Below are 25,015 nucleotides of genomic sequence, written 5' to 3' on the forward strand. Positions count from 1 at the left end.
GGATTTGATCGGCCGACCGGCACTTGCGAACTGCTTTTGCTTCGGGAACCACGCAGCAAGAAAGACTGAAGAAAATGGCGTCGCTGCATCTTTTATACCCCTGGCACACTGACGTCAGGGAAGAGGCAACAGCAACCGATGCCGGACCAGGACTTTGGAATTCAGGCCGACTGTGGGTAGCCTGCCAGCAGGATAACCCAAGAGTAATGACTGCAACAGTGAAACACGAACATCCTATTCCAGATTATTCACCATCATACTAAACGACCTGCAAAACATTTTTAGCATGTTGACTTGTACTGTACACATTAGAACAGGACAGAAATAACTTGGAATAATCACACTAAGAAAAAACAGTCTTGGCTACTTTTGATATTGTGCAAATGTGAAAAGTAATCCAAAAATGTGCTACAAATGATTCCAAATATCACCACTTCATTAAGGGATCAACTTTCTACTGCACAGAATGCTCCTTTGCAATTTACCTTTCTTTTGCTGTAGTCACTCAGTACAAGGATCAGAGATTGTATATTTCAGGATAGTAGGAAGAGTGAAATATTTTAACTTTTTTATTCAAGGGTGTCATGTGACAATAAAAAACGTTTTAATAAGTTAAAACCTTTGAAAACGCACAGACCCAGCAAAACATACCTCAATGTGAGTGTTTCTTATGATAAAGGAATTGCACAGACGGGTATGTGAAAACAATAAATACCAAGTATTTAAAAATGGTTAGCACTGTGATTCTACATTTATGTTAACATGTCAGTCAGCTGACTAAAATCAGTATGAAGCAGTCACCTTACAATCTGCAGTCTCCTCCTCTTTGGCTGAAAGGAACTGTTAAAAAGCGTGAGATTCTTGTACTGTCAGAATACATGACAGGGTCCTAAAAACTCACAGGCACTACTGAAAGACACACAGCTCCACCAGGATAGGGTACTCCACGACTATTAAGAGAGTTTTAGCTTGCAGTTGTTCACGAGTTTATTTTGTAAAGGATCATCAGAACCAGACACACAAATAACAGAACTATATTAAGTTTACAAGAGCACCTGAAACTAATTGGCCTGCCTGTACCAAAGCCACACAGGCACTGCCACGATACAGGAAAAAGCTACTGTCTGCTCTTCTCTCAGACAGTCCAAACTCCACTTTCAGGTGCTATAGGTCAAATCAAAATAATCATCGTCCAACTCATCTTGAAACAAGTCCCAGTCATCTTCAGAATCTGAATCTTCAGCAGCACCAGCAGCTAAAAGCATTAGTAACATTTCCCCTAGCTCTAACGTTACGACCTCATCTTCATCAGCAAATGGATCTCCATTTTCTCCATCTTCGATTAAGTCCCACAGGCGCGCTCTCCTTGTAGTCTAAAAAAGAAAATATACAATAAGTTGAAATACAAAGCATTACTCTAGATTACAGAAGAACATTTTCTAAGATTCCAGTGCAAAATACAAAAGCAACAGGGCATGTGACAAATTAAAGCACACAGTTAAGGGAACACATTTAACAAAACTTCACATGGCCAACTGCAGAGTGCAGATCAGTGAGAAATACACAAGTGGGTGGGTTGGCAACAATGAATCTGAAAAGATTTACATCTAGGCCTACAAGCCAGGTGGCTCAATCTTTAATGGTGCAAGTTTATTTGTTGTAAAGCACCTTCTAATAACTTCCTGAAAAGTGCATAAAATGTGTCCAAGTGCATCCTTCTGGTTTCACATACTTGCAAACCTGCAGTTAAAATGGGAATTATCCTAAATGTAAGCATAACTCAAGGAGTGTAGCACATTAATGATGAGGAGAAAATCACCACCTTTCATTTCTACATGCAATTCCTGAACTACAGGGCGACTCAGTACCATCTGTACCGATATACCAAATCATGGAAATGACAAAAGAAACATCACTCCCCTCGGCAGCAGCAGACACTTCCCAGTTCACTGTTCCCAAAAATCACACCATGTCCCTTCATATCACATTCTAACAGCCCACAATGTTGCAGAGGAGACATCTCTGTTCACTACAGGGACACCAGTATATCGGAAAAGTGCCGTTGCCTTTCAAAGGTTATGGTGTATGAGAAAAAAATATATACATCAAACCAGGTCCAAAGCTACTAATCCTAATTGTTCAAAACAAAGTTGCCCACCCTGTGTGTTCTGATCCCACTGTATTTTCTTAAAAGAAATCATGCCAAAAAGATACAGAATTGAAAAAAGAATTTATGTCTTACCATAATGTTCCACCTGTGTTAGTCTTCATTCATTCATTACTGATGGGACTCGGAACCGCTCCTCTGTTCCGACTCTGCAGATACACCAAGCTCACATCAGCCAAAACTCTTGTGTTAAGACTACCCATAGTGCCTCTCTCCCTATTACATCAGACTGAGTTTGCCTCAAAGGACGTAAAACCAGAGGCTTTCTCTGCGCAGAATACCCTACACAGGATAAAGGACCACATCCAGAACCTCCAGGAGCCTATTGGAGGGGGGCGGTTGGAGGGATGTAATGAATGAATGAAGATGAACACAGATGGAACATTATGGTAAGACATAACTTCTTTACCTGATGTTGCTAATCTTCATTCATTCTTTACTGCTGGGACAGAGTCCCTTAGCTACCTTGTTTTCTGGGAGGCCCTAGTGTGCGGGGTAGCCCACGTTGCTACTGCACAAATATCGTCCATGGTAGCTCTAGAATGGAAAGCCACTGAAGTTGCCATAGATCTTGTTGAATGCACTTTAACTTTGTTAGGCAAAAGCAGCAAATTGTTGTGATGGTAGACAAAGCAAACAGGATCCCTCAACCACTAACAGTGTAAACTTAGAAACAGCTCCTCCCGCTTTAGGTCCAGAAAAAGAAACAGAGCTGGTCGGACTTCCTGAAAGATTTCGTCCTGTCTAAATAATCCTGTAATAGTTTGTGGACATCCAATAAATGAAGACCGTACTTCCCTCTATTTGTAAAATTAGGGAAGAACACAGGTAAATCAATAGTCTGATTCATGGTAAATTCTGAAATCACTTTAGGTAGGAAAGAAGGGTTAGTCTGAAGCAATACTCTGTCCTTATGAAAAATCACACATGAACATTTGATACACAAGGCCTGGAGCTCAGATATCCTTCATGCCAGTGTAACAGCTACCTAAAAAAGTGACTTCAATGAGAGAAATTTAATGTCACAATCAGCTGCAGGTTTCAAAAGGGGATTTTGTTAGGGCCTGTAGTACAAGAGATGGATTCCAAGGTTCAATAGGTTCTCTAATGGAAGGCCTGATATGAGAGACTCCTTTAAAAAAGGTTTTACAGAGGCAGTGAGAAATGAGAGAGGTGTCACCGAAACCATCATGAAAATTAGAAATTGCAGCTAGATGAACTTGAATAATAGAAGCTGCCACTCCAGATTGTAACAGGCCAAATAGATAACGAAGTAATGATGCTGAAACAGGGTTTACTTGGTTATCCCGAGCCCAAAAAGTAAATCTTTTCCACTTATCCCGATACAATTTCCTTGGGGATGGTTTATGAGAAGCCAAAAGGAGGTCATGAACGAGAGAGGAGAGATTCGTATGCCTGGCAATTACTGGAAGTGGAGAAACCAAGCTGTCAGCTTGAGAGTGGCCAGGTTCGGATGAAGTAGCCCTTGAGGGTGAGAGAGTAATTCTGGAGTTGGATCCAGAATCCATGGTTTGCATATTAGATGAGGCCATAGGAAGGGAAAACAAACTTGTCGAGGCCAATAAGGAGCAATGCGGATTACTTTGCTTTGCAATAATTGCTTTCTTCAGAAAATGTGGGCTCAATAGAACTGGAGGAAAGGCATAAAGCATTCCTGTGGGCCAATCGTGCAAGTGCATCCCTCGGGGGTTCCTGCTGAAGGGGGATCAGGGCAAAACAGCTTCTGCACTTGTGACTTATTGGTGAGGCGAACAAGTCGCAGCAAGGCTGGCCCCAGCGTTTCAATATCCTTAATGCCACTGAAGGACTGAGGGACCACTCGTGAGGCAGAAGGATACACCTGGTCAATTTGTCTGCAATCACATTGGAATCCCTGGGAATGTGCGTTACTAAAAGCGATTGGAAGCTATCGCCATTTCCAAATTCTCATGGCTTCCAGACACAGATGGTAAGATTTGGCTTCCCCCTTGCTTGTTGATGTACCAGACCACTGACATGCGTCAGTCTGGATTGCAATAGTCCCTGATGGCAGGGCAAGGCCAAATGTTTGCAATACTAGGAGCACTGCCCTTAGTTCCAGGACACTGATATGCAGACTGGCCTCGGCAGGGGACCAAGTGCCTTGGACCATTCGTCCCTGATAATGCCCCCCCATGCGGTCAGGGAGGCAGTGGTCACTGTGGCCTTGGGCTAAGAGGGCAAGAAAGATTGTCTCTGCTTCCACTATAGTAAATCCTTTTTGCACAGGTTCATTAGATGTATCTGGAAGGATAACTGGCAAGTCAACATTGACCACTGCGTTAGTTGAAGCCACTAGATTATCCCCATATGTAGTCTTGCCAATAGAATGTTTGGTATGGTCGAAGCCATGGAACCCAAGACCTGAAGGACCGTTTATGCACGTACCGTGTCTCGGGGTAGTATCGCCTGGACTTGGGACATTAATCTCTAATCTATGTGAGGGCAGGGGAAACTATGTAGGAGAGAGAGTTCAAAGTCGCCCTTTGAATTCTAAAGATTGGGCCGGGGTCAGCTGACATTTTTCCAGGTTTATGGAAATTCCTAACTGCTGAGCTTGTACTAGCGTGTACTGACGAGCCCTTACTAGTAGATGCTTGGTGGGGGCGGTGAAGAGCCAATCGTTTAAATATGGAAACACCCGGAATCCCTGCAGTCTTAGATGAGCTGCAACCACTGCCGTGCATTTGGTGAACACTCTGGGGGCTGTAGAGAGACCAAAGGGCAGAGCGCACGAAACTGGTAATGATTGGCTCTCAGCCGGAAGCGGAGAAACCTTCTGGATTGTCTGTCCATCTTTATGTGGAAATGCACATCCTGAAGATCTATAGAGCACATCCAATCGTCTTCTTCCAAGAAAGGAAGAATAGACTGAACTGTGACCATCTGGAACTTCATTAGTTTGACAAACTTGTTCAATATACTGAGGCCCAAAATGGGTCTCCAGTCCCATTTTCTTTGGCACTAAAAAGAATGTAGAATAGAGGCTGGATCCTCTCTGGTCTGGTGGGACTAATTGGATGACTCTTTGTAGCAGCTTTAAAATCTCTTGAGCTGCGCATTCCCTTTGATTGGGTGGAATGTCAGGAATATGTTTTGGAATACAAATTGAAGGGGATGTGATAGCCTCTGGTGATTACCCACTGCACCCAGGAATTGGAGGCGATATTTAAGCCAGGCATGCAGGTGCAGCAAAAAACGTCCCCCGACTGCTTCCAGAAGAAAGCAATTGGGCTTGCTCTTCAGGAGCACTGGTAGGGCTTGCCAGGCAAAATCTCTGGATCTCTGATTATGCAGACCCCCCCCTTGCCCCAAAAGGGGCACCTTCTGGAAGAGTTATCCCCGTACCCAGTGAGGTATACTAGCCACATGCATCGCAGATCGAGCTCTGGGATTTTTTGCACCACATCTTTCCACTCCTCTGATTCCTGGAGAAGTATCATTGAGGATTAGAAAAATGTACACCTACAGCAGACAGTCTTACCATCTTGCTCACACCTGGACGTGTCTTACTTTGGGTCAAAAAAGGGAGGATGGTTCGACTGGAGCGTCGAGAAAGGAAGCCTTGAAGGGATCCACAAAGTCACATAGGTGCATCCAGGTGTGACGTTTCATGACAACACCTGCGCCCACTGATCTAGCTGCCCCTTTGTTTGCATGCGAGATCAACCTCATGGACGAGTTACAGATGGATTCCAGGGTTGCTAACTGCAAGGTCACCTTGTCCCGAACCTCGTCAGACAGCTCCTGCTAGTGTTCCAGACAGCTCCGAAATGAGGTCTCTCTGGTGCCTAGTGAAATGCGCCAGACAGTTCAACAACCGAATGGCAAAGGTCGAAGAGGTGAATGTCCGCTTCCCTAACCTGCCCAACACTCAACACTCCTTGTTTGGGGGGAACGGGATTGAACAGCATGACTCTCTTTGGTGAGCTCCTTTTTCGTAGCCGCCATCACCACCATAGCGAGATTATTTTCAGGAGGAGAAAAATTTATTAGTTCTCCGAGTGATGGACTCAGAGTTGGACCTCTTCCAAGTGCGCTGGATGACGAGCTCATCAGCAGGCGGGGTCATCCAGGCAGTAGAGGGCCAAGTACGGAAAGCCTGCAAGAACACTGACTCCTCAGAGGATGGACTAGTGGACTTCCAATCCCCTCGCTGCTTCAAAATCTCCAGGATGTCTCCAAAAGAGACATCTTCAGGAGGGTATTTTGGGAATCTTTCCCCTTCATCGTAATCCATGTCTTTAATAAGACTCTTCAGGAGAGTCTATGCGCTTCCTCTTGCATGACCTCTTCCTAGGAACCTCCTTGGCAGGGGGCTTCCGAGAAGGACTCGGGAGAGGGGACTCCCTGCTAGAGGGTCTCTTGTGGCTACCCTACCCGGTATCCTGGAGTGACAGACTGTGTCAACTGTGGTCTAGGGGGTGAGAGTACAGAGTGATCAGATGCCTGTGGAACAAGCTGCAAGCCCACAGAGGCTAGTGCCCTTTCCATCGCCAAGAAAGTGTGCCTGACTGAAGAGGGATGGGAGCCCGGAACAGAGGACAACCTCGGGACCGGGGTCACACCCCGCTCTGACATACCCACCAACAGGAGTGGAACCTCAAGGGAACTCAGCTCAGTCGCCAACACAGGGACTGTAGCGCAAGGTGCCGTACAGGAGACTGGTGCCAGGCTAGGGCCCCGGGTGCTGACAAACCAGTCACGACCCCATGGATGGCACTGATTTGAGGGAGTCGTAGTCCATAAGGAAAGTGTTGGTGCCACAGAGGAGTGCTGTGGGCACCATACCAGCTGGTACCGGAAGGAGCATAGAGCAGAGGGCTTCAGAACCAAAAGGGTCGAAGGAGAATAAGATGGAGTCTGAGGGAAAACCTCCCCTGTTCCAGAAGGGGGAGTGGGGGCAACCCCATAGCCATCAAGAGCTGATCCACAAGTCTGACCATGTGCAATTCTGAAAGGCTCCTGGATGATCTGGTGGATATCCCCAACAGGGAGTTTCTGGGTGCTCTAAAAAGGGGCTGTATGGCTGCCCATAGAAAGGATCTGTCGATGAGGAGTACCTGGTTCTAGGTACTGTCTCCCTTCAAAGCAGAGGTCATTGGACCCACAGACAATGCAGTTGGGAGGGGGGGGGGGGAGAGTGACCAGCAGTGGAATTCCTATTGTTTAGGCCGAAGGGTGAGTTTCATCACATGCAGATGTCGGAACTGTGACCAATGGAACTGGTGTCACCGGTGCGGAGACAGTGACTGGTTCAGTAGTCGGCACCGAAGTAGATTCCAGTATTGGTGTCGAAGACAGTAAATGCAATTTTGAAGTCAAAATCTCTGTAGGTTCCACAGACTGCACCGAAGTAGGGGTATGATGCTCTGGTGCCAGTGGAATAATTGACAATTTTGGGATTTTCGGTCTAGGCTCTAAAGATTTGGGAGCTGGCTCTTTCGAAGATGAGGGGACAGACAGGCTCCTTTTCTAATGTTCTTTCCTACGAGGGGGAGAACCCTTGGATGCAGAAAGCCTCCAAGAAAGGTGACTTAAGCAACCCCTTCAAAATGAATTTATTCAGTCTCTCGTTCAAGGCCCTGGTACTAAAACCTGCACAAACAGAGCAAGGAGGTTGAATGGACAAATATTCCACATTTAAACAATAGACACACTAGGAATGTGTGCATGAGTTAGGCATTTTATGAGAAAACTGGTCGCATGCTTTGAAACCAGTAGTGCCCTTCTTGTCCGCCATACTGCCAACTGCTCAAAACACCACAAACATCAGAAATAACACCCTAATAACAATCCAACCAATACGTTACCAAGAAACAACAAACATAACCCAAAAAACAGGCTTATAGTAAAGGGAAAGTAGGAAGAAAGAGAAAAAGGCTACCAACAATGGTATCCCAAAAATACCACAAAGGTACGATGGTAGGAAAGAATACCAATAAAACTGGTAAGGAAGGAGGCACTTTATCACAGCAAAAGTGAAAAGAGGACAACAAAGAATGAAAGGTTCAGAAATCAACAAGCTCACTAAAACAGTAACAAATTAGACTTAGCTGCAAGAGAATCGCTTGACACGTCTTGAGTATGTGGCAAACGATATCGGAGGCAATGGGGGAGAGAAGCACTATGGGTAGTCTTAGCATGAAAGTTTTGTCTGATACGAGCTTGGTATATCGGCAGTGTCGGAACCATCAGTAAGGAATGAAAGAAGATTAACATCAGATACTAAGTTACCTAGGAGTACTGCCTCAAGTATCTTGCTCAAACATCCTGATCCCACTGTATTTCCTTAATAGAAATCATATCAAAGAGATGCAGAACAATTAAAAACTGTTACCTAGGAGCACTGCCTGATAAAGTATCTTACGGAGAAAAATTTAAGCAGGCAAACTCAAACACACAAGTTTGTTTACACTAAGCATCCTATCATGCATGTATCATGAATTGAGACAGAAGAGAAACTGTGGAACAGATTAACCGCTTCGAGTATCTGCGAGGGGTGGCTGAGAAGGGAAGTCTGAATGAGAAGGTCAAAGATAGAAACAGAGGGACTGCAGCCAAATGACACAAACTGTCAGGTGAAGTATATGACAGAATGACAAATGAGCTGAAAAGAAAGGTGTACAAAACAGTGCAACCAGTACTACTGTATGGCACATACACCTGGGCACTAAAGGCAGAGCAGTTAAGGAAGCTAGAGGTGATGGAGATTAAGTGCCGGACATAGGTGGTAGGATGCACACAGACAGATAAAGAAATGAGGACATAACAGAAGCCAAAGTAGCTCCAACTGCAGAAAATGGTCGAAGAACAGATTATGGGAGTTCAGGCAAATGTTCAGAAAAGCAGAAGACAATCTAGTGAAGAGGATTTGGGACAGGAAGAAGGCAAGAGGGAGTCCAGCAAAGAGGTGGACAGATTGCGTGACAGAACACCTGTGACAGTCAGACAGGAGTATCAAAGAAGGTAGGAGAATGGCACTGAACAAAGAGAAATGGAGACAGTCGACATGACGCCCAACCCTATGTAGAAAATTGAAAAAAGGGGGTTGAGGATCCTATTGCACAACTATTGTTAATCTTTCACTGTTCACCCAAATGCCTTCGACATTACCATTACAATAAACAAAACTAAACTGCAAACTAAGCCTCATACTGTCAAAATAAAGCATTATTTTCAGTCAGAATGCAGCTGTGCCAAAAGCAGAACACTCCATGGAAAGTAAAGTTGAGGTATTTTAGAGGGTATTAGATCACTCATCTACTGGTAGTTTAAAGTTAACAAGCTCAAATATCTTGGCGCATTTACTTCTGATCCAGAATCCCGTGGAAGTCTAAATTAAATCAGTTCTTTCACTTAGTTGACAATTTATAAAACACGATTGCAGTAGTTTTCCCAAATTAAAAACTACAACTCAGCCAAAATTAAACATGTTGCTAATAAAGAAAGCAGGCAACCAAGCTATGATTGTATCAGGATACCATGAGGGGCCGGAGCAACAGATGCCCTCTGCATACACTGCATAGGTACAGTTCTGTACTAAAAATGGGAAGATGTCCTTGAGCAAGACTGCAAAAGCATTCGTTAAAAAAAAAAAAAAAACACACACACACAAACAGGGACCTTTGGTGGAACCCTAGCACAGATAAGTTTATAAGCTATCCTGAGCCAAGAGAAGATTACTACATTAGTATAGTGTAAAAACTCACCCTAACAGTACATGTCCTGCTGATCACTGTTGCAGTATTCAAAAACTGAGTGGTTACCCTGTCGAGAATCTGATATTTGACTGGTTTACCAAAGCCAAGCCTTCTGGATGTGTCATACATCCAATGTATGACCTCAGCCTGTGGAAGCAGATGTACGAGCATAAGATCCTCAAGACTATCTATAGCCAGGAGACCCTGGAAGAGCGAGTCTGAAGACAATAAAATAGTAGTCCAGCCAAGAAAGAGGTGGCAATTTCCTCCCTTGGTCCACAAGATGTACAAGTTCGAAAAAGGAGCAAAAATAGAAATAAGATGTTAGGAGGGAGGGAAGCAATACTGCAACAGTGACCAGTAGGACATTTTATGATAAATTCTTACACACTGTACTATGTCCTTCCTTGGATCACCACTGCAGTATCCCAAAATGGATGACTTCCAAGCCTGGATGTTAAGGGAGGGTGGACAGCTTGGAGACAGGAGCGTTGTCTACCAGATACAGCAGTACATGTATATCAAAGGAGGTTCTATATCTAGAAAATGCATTCAACTCTAATGTCTAGTAAAAGTTTGAACAGACAACCAGGTAGATGCATCAAGAATGGCCCTGGAGTCAATACCTTTTTAGAAGGCTTCAGATGAGACAGCTCTGGTGGAATGGGCCCTTCATGGCTGAAAGAAGGGATTGGTCATGTGAGGAGTAACAAAAGAAGACAAATTTGGAAATCCAGCTAGATATTGTTTGGAAACAGGGTTACTCAGTTTATCCTCCTGAATGGGGACAAAAAACTGTTCTGTTTTCCTTAAAGATTTTATCCTGTCTAAGTAAAACATTGGCCGTCTGTGCACATCCGAGAAATGGAGCAGCCTTTCACCCCTAATTTGTGGATTAAGAAACAAAATTTGTTAACTGGACCAACCATTTACCGACAAGTTCATTTACTACCTTAGGCATAAAAGCAGGGCTAGCCCTTAACAAGGTCCTATCCCTGTGAAAGAAAGGGAACAAACGAATGGCCATGAGGGCTTAAAGCTCAGAAAGTTTTCTGGCAGGTGAAAGAGCAATCAGTAAGATTCCCTTCCACATATACAATTTCAGTGGAGCAGTGCCAGCTGGTTCAAAGGAGGCAATTTTTTTCAGGACAAAATTCAGATTTCACAGGGGGATCACAGCCCTCCTTTCTGGGAAGGTTTAGATGCAGGACTCCTTTTAAAAGTGTGACTTCAATCCTGGAAAGTAAAGGACAGTCTAAAGGGATTCAGGCAGCAATAGCAGATGTGCTTTGACAGAATAATACCCTAGTATATTAAGTAACTTGCACAATACAGAATAAGAGGAATCCTTGCTTGAAAAGGGCCATCCTTTAGACATCAGATGGAAAATCTCTTCCATCTGGAGATGTAGGATTTTCTAGTGGCAGGTTTTCTTGCCTCCTGAACACCTGTAGCACGTCCTCAGAATCTTAACCTTCAGAAACCAGCTTTCAATCTCCAAAAGTGTCAGACTGAGATGCACCAGGTTTTCCCTTTTTCTGTGCAAGTTCACTTTGTGGGGAAACTTGCAGTGATAGCCCCTGGTTAGGTGGAGAAGGGGGAACCAATGCTGGATAGGCCAGAAATGAGTCACTATCAAGGCTTTTGGTTTGCCCCCCTGGATCTACAGGGCCACCTCTGGGAATAAAATGTGGGTGGGGGGGCACAGAGGGACATGCCGCCACACTGGAAGGACATGGCATCCATTCTCCAGGCCCGAGGCCAAGGGGTCCTAGCAAACAACTTGAGATGTCTGTTCTGAGAGAAGGTAAACAGATCTATATGAAGAAAAACCCATTTGTGGACAACATTCAGAAAGATCTCTGTTTAACATCAATTTGTGAAGATCTTTCATGGATCTGCTGAGTCTGCAAGAACATTGTCTTCTGATGGAATGTAAACAGCTTACATTAACAGATTTGCTTTCATTGAACAGTCCCATGCCATTAGAAGTAACATGCAAAGCTGGTAGGACTTTGCCCCCCCCCCCCACACTTAATATACCACATGACTGTGGTGCTGTCTGTGTAAATCCCAAATGGTCCCAAGTTCCAGATGTGAGAGCACTTGAAAAGCTTGAATAAGGGCCTTCATTGCCTTGACTGTTACCTTATCTCCCTGGAGAAGCACTGACCTTGAACTCGCATGACACATCCATGTACCCCAAACCAAATCTGACTCATCTGTGTGCTATGTCTTGGGTGGGTGGAAAGACAGGCCTAGTTTTAGAGGAATTTGACAGAACTACCATTGCAACTCTCTTCAGAAAGGGCAACAAAAGGATTTGAAAGTCTAGAGGATGACAGTGTTGCGACTAAAAGGATTTCCAGTATCACTGGATTTTTCTCATGTGCACACTTCTGAATGGAATCATGGGTAGAATGGCTTTCATACAGCCCAGCATTCTTAGGATTCATCTTTCGGAAGTGGATTCAAGGTAGAGCAGGGAGTGGAAATAGCTGGACAGGAAAAAAAAGACTCGCTCTTGAAGAAAGGCAGTCTCAGAAAAAGTATTCAGCTTGCAACTCAAGACAACCAGATCCTAGGAGGGGATCAGGGAACATTTGAGATTGAGAGTGAAACCTAGCCTTTCCAGGAGGAAGACAGTGTAACAGATGCATTCAGTGCATCCTAGGATGTGGCCTGGTTGAGGTATGGTAATATCTGTATTCCCTGAGTTCTGTAAAAGGCAATGGCCAGTGCAAGTTACTACGAGACCTTGGAAGTAGTAGACAGACAGAAGGGTAAAGCACTGAAAGCGCAATAAAAAAAAAAAAGAATGAATCTAAGTAATTTCCTGCAGAGGGATCTGAAGGTATGTATCCTTCAATTTTAAGGAGACTAGAAGGCATAATGGAAGAAAAGAGGAATACATTTTGTAGGGACAGCATCAGAAAAAAGGTGCTTTCAGAAAGCTGATGAGACAAGTCTAGTATTGGTCTCAAGATACCCTCCCTGCCTATGAGCAAGAAAGTCCCGTTTCCTAGCATAGGGGGCACAGGTTCTATGTTCCCCTGGTTGGGCAGTGAAGTGATTCCCCCCTCAGTGAGGGGCAATTCCCTGTAGGACATTTTTTAACCTTACTGGATGATGGACAAGACTCAATGGTCTGTAGCAATGGATTTCCAAGTTGGGAAGAATGTCTTTTGGATAGGGATGGTTTTGAATTGGGGAAGGGGGTAGGGCAAAGTGCAAGGCTTTTCCAGGTTTGGGATCTCTGGAGAGTTTCTCGCAAAATACTTTTTGGGACTACTTAAAGCCCTTCTACAGTGTTTTTTTTTTTCCCCTCTATGGATGAACAAATGAAGTAGGTTTGGAGGGATGATTCTTTTGACACCTAGGTAATGAAGTGAGAAAAATCGATTTTAAATCCTACACAATCTTGCCTTTCTCCTACAGAGATCTGAAGAGTTCAGCTGCAGTGGGGCCAAAGATAAGGTTCACATGAAGGGAAGAATACAGTAACTTCGCCTTGATGTCCTCTAGAAGGGACTGGAGGCGAAGCCAAGCAAATCAATGTATGACAGAGGTAATGGCTACAGCTCTGGAAGCAGCATCTGCAGCATCATAGCTACATTTTATAGAATGTGTGGCTACTTGCATAACTTGATTGAGCACAAGTATCACCTTTGCCTCATGCTCAAAATCCTCCTATTAGCCACAGTTTTAACTCCCCTAGAAGAGAGAAAAATTTTTATCATTGGAGTTTGATAATTTAAGGCCTTTAAAGCCAAGGTAGCAAACTTTACCTTCTTACCATATTAATCCATTGCCCTATCATGTCGATCTGAAGGCAACACATTAACTGCAGGTAAGCTTACTGGACATACCAGCTGAGACAGAAGACTGAAGGGTCTGCTATAGGGTTTTTAAAGAGAAATTTAACATTTTCAGTGACCTTATCAAACCCTTCAGGCTTTCTGGGAGCTGGAGGTTGGGAGTCAGAAGATGATGTACAGTAAATGCAAAAGCATCCAGAAAGGCCTCCAAGACTAGGGTAGGTTTAGGGGCTTGTAACTCAAAAGCAAGTCATACCTTTTGTACAACAGCAACTTGTCTGGATTGCAATTCAAAATGATGCATTATCCTGGTAATAGTGCCCCCACATGAAATTGCTTCTATGGGGAATAAAGGCACATGTCACCTTCATCGTGAAGCAAGTTGTCCAGGAGACTGAACCTGAAAGGAGTAAGCTAAGGAATCCTCATTTGAATCAGATTCCTCTTCCTCCTCCTCAGATTTGCGTGTTTTTTTTTCAGGGGAGGAGGGCCTTTGTGAGAGTAGCGAAGACAGGAAGAGGCTTTAAAGGACAAAAAGGTCTTGTATAAGCCTTGTAAGAATTCCATCTATTCCTTTTCTTAAAACGTCAGAGATGGAGAAACTAGCTCAATTTTGTTTCTTTTTGAGGTATGACTGCTACTCTAACAAAGCAAAGTGAATCAGATCCCCAACATACCTCAAAGTGTCATAATATTTTTAGGGACCACTGGGCATACTCAAGATCCTAGTTAGGGAAGCTAAATCACCTTAGGTTCCCATTTCTCTACAGTCACAGTAGGCTATCACACTGGACATGCAGGTAAACAATATCGGCCTCTGTTGGGGCCAGGGTAGCAGGACTCTAAAGGAGTCAGATATTCCATGGATTCCTGCTTCATCTCAACTGGAGGATCCAAATCAGACTTAGAAGCTGAAGTTTCAGGCCTAGCTTTCTTGAACTTTTCTGGGAGTGAGCAGGGCATCTGATGGTTCCATCGTCTCACTTTGCACGTGACACTTCAGATGTTTGGTCTTCACGCACTTAGTCCGGCTCAAGAGTTTCATGAAAAAATTACTAGCAGATTTTACAATTTTTGTGACAATGTTCAGCTCCTGGACAAAACACTGGGAGTGGAGGTAGTTATAAGGGATCTGCCTACCACAATCTCACTTCCCCCTCTTAGCGGACATTAAAAAACTTTTGTATTAAAAATAAAGAAGGTTCCCCAATGGGGGTACTTAGCTGATTAAGTCTAGGCAGCGGGGAGCAGCAATGACAGCAGTGTTCAGATCAGTGTGAGAGAAGTTCCTGCATTCAGGCTGGCAGCAAGTTAGTCCAAGGATCTTAGACTTGCACGTCTGCTTAATTACCTCTTACACTCATAGGCCATCATACGTTGGAATTCTGGGGCATCCAAGAAGGTATTGGCTTTGGTGAACCAGTAAGATAACCAATCAGTTTTGGAATACAACAGTCATCCAAGGAGGACATTAATACAGATTCTAGAAAGGTCAAAGCTACAAGCCTACAAAAGGAACGAAATAAACCACAAGCATCTGAAAAATAAATTTAACTCTGTACCACTGTACAAATTACGTCCATATACATGTGTGCTCCTACTGAAAGGTTCCTGGAAACATTCTCAGAACTGATATGCTGCGAAAAAAGGTCCATCTTCAACAAGCAGACTGCTTTAAAGGTTACCGTATTTCAGTTGAACAGTCTTGCAAAAATGCTCAGGGAACAATCTACAGATGCACTGACCAAAAGACACCAGAAAAGCAGCATGAGATATCCTCACTTTTCTGAAGTATACTTACAGCACAAGAGAAAACAGGAAACTCAAGCAAACAGAAAGGGCTTTAGCAACTAGTTATTGAGCATGTCGTTCAGGAGAAGAGGGCACTTGAATAGAACACTCTGCAACATTCCATTCCAGTGTGGTTTCTGGACAGCAAATAAAATGTACTGGAGATGGTCCAACCTCCATCAGCTGTCTAGTCAGAGTTCTTATTTCCTATCAATTTACCTGACAATACGATCTCAAAGTTGGAGATTTACAATCCATTAGGGATACTAATGCCAAGTACAAGGACTTTCCCCATACTATTCCATGTTATGCATTTGTGAACAGAATGCTTTTCCATAGCATTCCCAACATTTCACTGTCTACAGGCAGTGTTAAGCTTGTTGCCATCAATACTTTTGTCCTTAGCCGCACACATCTGGAATGAACTAGGACAACCGCATCTAAGCTAGAAGTAGAACTGAGTCACTGTCTGCTTGGCGTGACAGAGGCGTCTAGGTCTTCCACACTTCCCCAGTGGTCATACTGGCAGAGGACTCTTCAGCCCAAGAACGAAGAAAAGGGATCCTCCTTACCAGTTTCTGCGTCACAGCTCTAAAGAGAATGAAAAGGTATTTCCCTTCAGTTTCTGCACCACAGCCTTGACAATTAACTCTTAAGGATCAGAGTTTCATCTCAGCTGAGAAGCTGGGTAAAGATGAGGCATGAAGCAGAATCTTCTGAAGAGTCTTCCGCAGGTAAAGACTTCTAGAAGCTACATAAAAGCTTTGCAATACCTGGTGAAGGACTCCAAAACCAGAAAAAAATCAAACTTTCTTAAAGGACGAAACTGCATTTCAGTCTGCATAAAGATTCAGATTTGGGATCAAGTGAGACTTTTCAACTGTTAAGTCACCCAAATTCTGCAAAAGGTAGGATAATTGGAAAGATACTGCCAGCAGACTCTTGCAATGAGGCAACATTTAGTTCAGATAAGAGAAAAAAAAAACGAAACTTGTTTTTACAGTTGAGTATTTTGTATACTGGGACCGTGCCTAAACTCCAAAAGGTAAAGTGATAACTGGATAAAAGGCAAAAAAATCTGGAAAGTACAGTTGTCATACAGCTTGCAATAACTGCAGATGTTAAAAAGTATAGCCTCTGCTGCAGTGGACAACACCTGGAACTTCTGCCACAGAACACCTGTCATCTGTCCCAACTTCCAAAGCTTTGCCATTCTCACTCCAGGGTAGGCACACACCCTTGGTGCAACAGGGTATCTGCTCATGCCATCTCTAGTCAGCTGACTCAGCTTACAGATGCCTGGTAAGAACCCACTACATTAACTGCCTGGGTGGCATATGCCTCCAACACTAACAACCCATCTAGACCCTCCAAGCAAACTTGAAATGCCTTGTATAGGTAGAAGTGAGAGAAGATGAGGGAGTAGGTGACTAGGTACCAACAACAAACTTCAGGAAGTCTACAGACAGAAGGAAAGGGTGGGGAGGCAGTATGCAGGAAATGCAGTTAACATACTCCCAACAGTTATGGCAAGTTTCTAAGTAACTGTATTATGTCTATCATAGTAATACTAGTCCACTCTTGGGAAGATTCCCAAAGCTTTTGGACCAGACGGTGTTTAGTACCAAGAATGTATAAGGCTGCAACAGCCCTTGTAGAATGTCCATGACAAAACCCGTTCTGCCTCTAAAGATATGTCCAAATTATGTTTAGAGAAAGTTTAGACAGATAATCAGATAGCAGCTTCCAATATGGTCAGAGTGCTAATACCACCTTCAAGGAAGGATGCAGCAGCTTTAATTTGCCCCGGTGCAGTTTTGCCATGAAACAGGCCATTTTGAGATGGTTTGCTGAGACAAGTCCACCCTTCCTACCCTTTACAAAAGTTACAATTGGTCTGGTTCCCTAGAAAGGCTAAAGTAAGGAAACATTTCAGTTGCCTATGCAATTTACTGTGTGTGCAATATCTTTCTGCCCTTGGTCTGATGGGAATCAGAAACAATCAGATGTGAAATTATCAGATTTACAGAGACTACTGTAAATAACTTGTATCAATGTAAGGCTGGTGTGGAGGAATACCTCAGTTTTTTAGTAGACTAGAAAGCGCTGCTTGCATAGAGCTTTTAGTTCAGTAATCTCCTGGCAGATATAATGGCCACTAAACAGTATTCCAAAGTTAGACATTTGGAAAGTGCATCAGCAGATGCCTCTAAGAGTGGCACCATTCAATTTTGCAAGCTTTTAATGGCGGTCCCATTGAGGAGAGATTACTTTCATGGGGTTTCAGTTACAAGACCACAGAGGAACTGCTTTACTGGTAGCAGAGTGCAAAGGGGGGTTTTCCCCACTACAGGCAGACAAGTCATATATGACAATACTGAACTATAAAAGGTCTTGACATTTGAGTACCAAGGTCAGTGGAGACTAATTAGGGTCTCCCTCGCACAGAAGGGATTATGCTTTCCATTTTTCAAGGCATTATTTCCTTGTAACTGGCTCAAAGACATCCTTAAGACAACATCCTCAGAAACATGCTGGAAGAGGTCAAGTGATAGATCTGCCAAACAGCCAACCTTGGGGCCTTCAAGATGGGGTGTATAAGTGAACTGAGTCAAGAAACCTATATGCTCAGAAAGATGGAAAGGCTCCATCATTACCATGCTTAGTAGGAAGCAAAAGCAATGTTGTCCAGGGTGAATTGGTGCTATGAGTAGCATTTTTTGCTAGTCCTTTACCTTCTGTATTATCCTGAAGACAAGAGGGATGGGAGGAAAGCAGTAGAGAAATACACTTGCCCATCTTACTCGGGAGAGATCTGTTGTCTAGGCCCCTAATGGTGGTGTCTTTTTGCAAAATGTTTTCTGTAGAAGCAAAAATGTCAATTCTGGAACACTCTAGTCTCGTCAGGGGACCACTTGAGCTGAAAAAACCACATATCCCTGGGTCCAGAAGAATTGCTTTGCTGTAATGTGACTTTACTGCTGTATGGTATCAAAGTAACTGGTAACAAGAAGGCTTTCTGGAGGGAAGAAAGACCCACTGCTTTACAGTAGTCAGTAAAGCTAACAGAAGGGCTTGCCGGGAAGATACTTACCTTTGTGATTTTTAAAAGTGTTAGGATGTCCCAGAATCTGAAAGCAGGCCAGAGTTGACTGCACCGATGTCTGTCGGTTTAATCTCTCCAACTCTTAGTTTCCTAAAACCATGACTGGTATGGACCCCATTCCTAACTTATGGTACAAGCAAATTTCATAAAGTTAGTATTGTTTCAATCACATATCTAAAAGTGCTCTATGTAGCACATGCAATGTGTTAAGAATTGACTCTTCCTGCAATTTATATTGAGTTATATGCACTGGTTGCATACCCAAGCCTTATTTTATTAGAAACATTGCTCCTACTACCATTGTAAATGTACGGGTATCCTCCTTCCACAGTGCTCTAATTTTTGTCTGCAAATCCTGACATTTTATGACTGCCTCTGTACACAAGACAATGTAAATCACTAGGTGTAGCAATTTCAATTAATGCTGCTACTTTTTCCCCATGACCTACTATCTGGCTTTCCTTGCATCTATTTTTTGATCGGTTGGCAATGGGTGATCTCATATATACTTCATTCTCTGTAATGCTTTGTGGTTATAATGTTTACTCCACAACCTCCCCTTAGGAAATGCCATCAAATATAACTCGCCTATCACTTGGGAACTCCTCATCAATGCTCTCTAGAAGGTCAAGAACACTGCATGGATGGATCCTGGCAATATCCCAGGATGCCTTCTAAATAGCAAGAAACAACCTATCGGACCCTCTGGAATCACCATTTAACTGTAGCCTTCAAACAGGCTTTGTGCACCACAAATGGAGAACAGCAACAGTCATCCCTCTACACAAAGGTGGGCCATCTACAGATCCACAAGTGTCACTAGTCTCATATGCACAGCAATGGAAAGAATCATGGAAATGATCGACAAAGAAACTTCCAGACACTGGACCCAACCCAACTGGGTTTATATCACATAATCAAAATTCCAAAATATCGAACACCATAAGCTCGAACTTGGAATTTCAAAATGTGATCACATCGAACACTCAGAATAGCGAATTTTTTCCCAGGGAAAACATTTGCTGTTCGGAGAAACATACACACAACACAAGCACACTAAAAATAAATAATCCATACACATACACTTAACAAAACTCTACTTCTAACCCTACACTAAGCCGTACATACATTCCTATCTACTAACCTTAACCCGCACCCTAAGGTCTATAACTATAGCACACTTACCCCAAGGAGCTATACACAAACTAAATACACATACATACACTTAAAACCCTTCTTCTTAACTCTATACTAAACCGTACATACATTCCTACCTATCCACTTACAGACCTTAGGGTGAGGGTGCGGGTTAAGGTAACTATCACACTACAGTGGAGGAAATAGTGAAGCCACGGAACGTCCCACCGATATTTTGCCCTAGGTAAGAATTCGATGTTCCGCAGCTTCGCTATTTTCAGCCTTTGATGTAGTGGTTTCAATTTTGTAACATTCAAAGTTTTGCAACTAAGATGGTATAACATAGACCCACCCAATTTGGTTTTGTCAAAGGCAGGTCATGCTTACTCAAACAGGTAGACTTCTTTGAGAGGTTCACCAAAGCAGTGGATAACAAAAACGATTCATAATGCCCACACTGACCTGGCCAAGGCATTTGACAAAATACCCCACCTCAGGCACTGTTAACTCAAGAGGTTAGGTATAAACTAGTCATTAATGAATAGTCATCTGGCTCACAGACAGGACCCAGGAAGTCAGAATTGGGAGTCCCTTTCTATAAAAAATCCAGTCACAAGTAGTCACTCAGGGATCGGTCCTGGAACTGCGTTTTGGTGTTTACTTTTCTGAAATCAAGACCAATATCTAGAGCCTCTGGCTGACCAAATTTGCAGATGACTGCAAATTAGGAACAATCACAGAATCCCCCAACAACACTAACGTACTCCAGGAAGGGCAGACAGACAACTTGTCAGAGCCATGGACAAACTAAAGGCCAAGAAATGTACAACAGTATCCTTTGGGAAGTCATCCACCCCTGGTAACTACCATACTGACAAAAGACCCACCAAGAACTTACCCAGTAGTCAGGGACTTGGGGACACAAGTAGACAGTAATCTAGTCTTTGACCATCATGTCTCTACAGTAGTGAGACAACTACTCTATGCTGTGCAACTTAAAGTTATGACAGTTTCACAAGAGGTAACTAGTAAAAGTCCTAGAGCCATTAGCCAAGCCTAGCCATATTATACCAGTGTTCCCTAACTGACCTTGGTTAAATGGTAGTTATTCGCAGAGCGAGTCTACAATCAGCACAGACTGTCCCCGTCCATGAGGGACATAGATGCCACCCCATGGGCGAATTTACATCTTTCATCCATCTGTCCAGATTGCGCTTGAATAGGGGTCATTGAGGACCTCTGCTTCACATGAACTGGGAGTTTAGTCCAGATGAGCAGCAATCTCTGGGAAATGCATCTGTCTTCTCCAGCATGTTCTGTTAATGTCACAGGTTAGGTTGAGATCCCTGAATTGAGTGACTCTTGTCCTATTTGATTTGCAGATGTGCAACATCTCCATTAGGGCAGGGGCTAGAGACTGCACTGTAGGAAAGGCATAAAGTCACTTCTCAGCAGCCTGTAGGATACAGGGTACAGTGACAGGGATTTCAGTCTTTCCATGCAAGTCATGTTTTGGAGGGGCTGCATTTTCTTGGTGAGAAACCTCTGTGGTGTCTCCTGCTGCTGCAGGTGTCTGGTGAGGTACATGCAAAAGGAAGCACTATACTCAATTAGCGGTCTGATAAGGGTCAAGAACAAAGAAGTTATAACATCCTTGGTTTTGGATGTGATGCCCGTATGAGATGTGCAATGTAGGTTTTCCATGCCACTGTGGAGACATGATGATTGAATTTTAGACTGTGATCAAACTATGTTCCCAAATCTCACACCAATGGGTTTGAGCTTAGGGGGGTGCTGTCAATATTTTAATTTTCAGGGACTTGCTCTTTGCTAAAAGGGATAATAATGCACTTTTTTGCATTTAGTTTTAGTCCATGGCTTTGGTACCAAATCATTTGCCTGTGTTAGCCCATTCTCTAATAAGTTATCATTTGGGAGCTCATGGATTGCGCCCAGTTTGCAATCAGCAAACTTGGTAAGCCACCAGCCATCTACTTTCACATGGACTTCCGAGAAACAGATTCCAAACAGTGCAAGACCCAGCACAGACCCTTATGGTATGTCACTGGTAACTGGTCTACTGGTAGAGGTGGACTCTCCAAATCTGACAGTATGCATTCTGTGAGCCAGCTGGCTACCCATCTAATAGCCTATGGGTTAATCCCCAGCTGGAAGAGTTTCTGAGTGATACCAGAGCTGGGAGTTGTCAAAAGCCTTGGCTTAAGTCAAGATAGGCAGCATGTACTGGTTTGCCTTCATCCAAGGCTTTGGCAACATTCTTGAAGTTCACCAGGTTCAATAAGCATGAGCCACCCTTAATGAAGCCAAACTATGTCGGATCAAGAGTTTGAAGGTAGTTTATGTCCTTGTTGACAAGGTTGATGAGGATTCTTTCCATGGCCTTGCAGATAAGGCTGGTTAGGCTTATGGGTCTATAATTACCAGGGTTGGTTGATGGACCTCCCTTGTGGAGGGGATTACTGCTGCTGTTCCCCACTCTGCCTGAACTAGGCCAGTACTCATGCTGAGGTTAAAGGTTCTAAGTAGCTCTGCTAGGTCTTGTTTTAGATTGTTTAGTAAGCAGCCTGGGATGTTATCTGGTCCCAGAGAGACCAGAGTTTTGGGCTTGGAGAGTGTGGATGTGACCTGCTCTTCGACTAAGTAGAGGACTGATGTCAGGTATGCTTTGGGGTATGGTTGATGGGGATAGGGATGGTGAAATCTGCACCAAGTCTGTCAGTTAGTAGGTTGTCAATTTCCTCAGGTTCAGTACGAGAGGCACCATTCACTTAAGTTTGGCACATAGTTGGGAGTTCCTTTTCAGATTTCAGATGCAACTAAAGAATGTCTTATGATTATCCTTAGCGATGCTAATTTAGCTATGCAACTAGCTTTAGAAGACTTTACAAGACCTCCAATTTGCTTTTTCAGCTGTGGAAAGTATTCTTCTGCTGACTAAGTTCCCTCTTGTTATTAGACATCAGTTTCTTCCTTTTATTATACTAGGTCCACCAGGGTGGCCTGTTTTTTCAGGAGGAACTAGTTTTGATCCGGTCAGGTACAGCAAAGTCTATACAGTTTAGGTGGTTATACATGGCATTTGTGCACTCCTCTGCATAGAAGTCACTGCTGGCTGTGTTAGCAGTGGGTTTGAAACTTTATATCATTGCCTAGTGGGCTTTAGTTTGCTTTGGAGAAAATTTTCAGCTTTTTTTGCTCCTGTGGGGGTGTCAGGTCTGATCATTACTTTGAATATTGTCTGACCTTACCAGGGAGGGCAACACACAGGGGGTAGTGTAGAGACCCTCCATGTCACTAAGTGCCAAGTCTAGGACATTTCAGCGCCTTGTGGCGGCACAGGACAGCTGTTCCAGGGCATTTGTATTAAAGTCCGGAAACCTCAGGGCGAGCATGTTTGAAGCTCGTGTATGTCACCCAAATCATGGGAAGGACAATTAAAATCTCCCATGACCAAAGCGTTTGGCTGTAACTGAGAGACTCTTAAGGCCAGGTAGGAGGTGTACTCTTGGTTCATGGTGGGGGACCGGTGGCTAGCAATGATGTAGTAGGGTGTTTTACCTATAGTTAAGTTGAACCTGGAGTAGCTCATGTGTCATACTGCTTACCCAGTCTCGAGGTGTTATTTGGCTTTAATGAAGATGCATACATCTCCACATTTGGTTCTTTCGCACTCATTTTGAGGTCTGAATGTATGGAAGCGCTGTAGCCTTGCACGCCCGGGGTGCTCTCTGCAGCCTTGAATCATATCTCTGACTGCACAGATATCAGCATATTCCAATGTGAGGAGTGCTTCCAGGGAGTACAGTTTCCTGTTTAGGCTCCTAGCATTAAGCAGCATAACCTCGTGTTTGTCTCAAGTGGATTTCTTTACATCTCGCATATTATATTTATGTTTTGACATTGCTTTTTTAAAAAAGGCACTATAGGAGAGGCAAGCGCCTTTGCCAGTATCCAAAAGCCTACAGAAGACTAGGGAAGACCATTACTAGCAAAGCAGTGTGGTCAGTCAACCAAGTCTTCCTAGGCTGACAGATACTGGATCCCCGTTTACTGAAATCAGAAGCTAAGCCAACTGTTGAAATCGATCTTTGTCTATACTGTGGCATCAGCCTGGGTGAAAGTAGAATGCTGTTTACAGCTAGGGACGGACCTGCCTGGGACACAGAGTTCAATCATGTCTCTCCATGTAGTCCAGAGGTGCATGTCTCAAGTCATTCACCCCAACACGTAGAGAGTCATGACTGTATCTGTTGAGTGACGAGTATGTGCTTGATCTGATGGATCCTGGCACTAGAAATGCAGCTGACACTGACCTTGTCTAGCCTGGTGAGGGGAACATGTGTCTCTCATTATGGTGTCACCTATGACCAGAACATTTGGTTTTGAGGTGTTTTGCCTTACAGGCTTATTTGCTGACACTAGTGTGTGTTATGTGCAGTGGATTCTATTTGCTTTGCATTGTGTGCAAGTGGTTTGCACTTGGGAGGTCTTTGACCTTTTGGCAAGCTCCTGTTGATTACCTTCACAAGTATGTATTTATGTGCTGTGACCTTGTTTTGTGCGAGAGGTTGTGAGTGTGTGTGTTGTGTGCTGATAACCTGTCTGATGCCCAGTTTGTTATGTGAGAGAACAGACTCCAGATTCATGGTGTCATTACATCTCTCACATATTACATTTATATGTTTTAGGAGTAAGTGGTTGCCAGTACACGAGGCATTTACTACATTGCTTCAGGATGCCCATATCAATCAGGCCAGCCACAGAAATGGTTGGAAACTGATCTTCCATTATGGCAGGTTTTTACCATTACTATCGGGAAGAGGGCTAGTTTGACCACATTTTGCTCTAGAATTAACAAAGACTTATTCTATTGAAGGCTAGGGATGAAAACTATGGCAATGTCACTCAGTGCGCAACTGAGTTTCCTGCAATGCAACAAGAAAGCATGGGAGGGATGACCAACAGATATCTAGGAGAAAATCATCTTTCAAGGCGTTTTCATCTATACAGGGCACTGCTGAACCCATTGCGCAGCTACACATAAACATGAAGCTTAAATACAGCACATTTAAGCCAAACTACCAATGGGAAAGCACACAATGAGGTTTCCTCCAGTAATCTCCAACTCAGATGAGGCTCAGACTACAATTCTGCCACAAGGGTACGGGCAGGGCCCTCCTAATGTAAGATGTTTGGAATAGCCAAGTGTTAGTCTAAATTCAGCAGCTCTGAA

At 43.6% G+C, this 25,015-nt stretch overlaps 1 protein-coding gene across 1 annotated transcript in view; it reads right to left on the minus strand.

The window, feature by feature from the left end:
* Window positions 1-556: 556 nt before the first annotated feature.
* MKRN1 (makorin ring finger protein 1) overlaps window positions 557-25,015 on the minus strand; it is a 460,878-nt gene continuing 436,419 nt past the window's right edge. The window contains exon 8 of the mRNA XM_044088483.1: window positions 557-1,373. Within this exon, the coding sequence (XP_043944418.1) occupies window positions 1,158-1,373 (216 nt within the window). The 3' untranslated portion in view covers window positions 557-1,157. The remainder of the gene's footprint in view (window positions 1,374-25,015) is intronic.

This window comes from Protopterus annectens, chromosome 11.part0, assembly GCF_019279795.1.
Source record: "Protopterus annectens isolate FY-2018-M chromosome 11.part0, PAN1.0, whole genome shotgun sequence".
Taxonomy (NCBI): Eukaryota; Metazoa; Chordata; order Ceratodontiformes; family Protopteridae; genus Protopterus; species Protopterus annectens.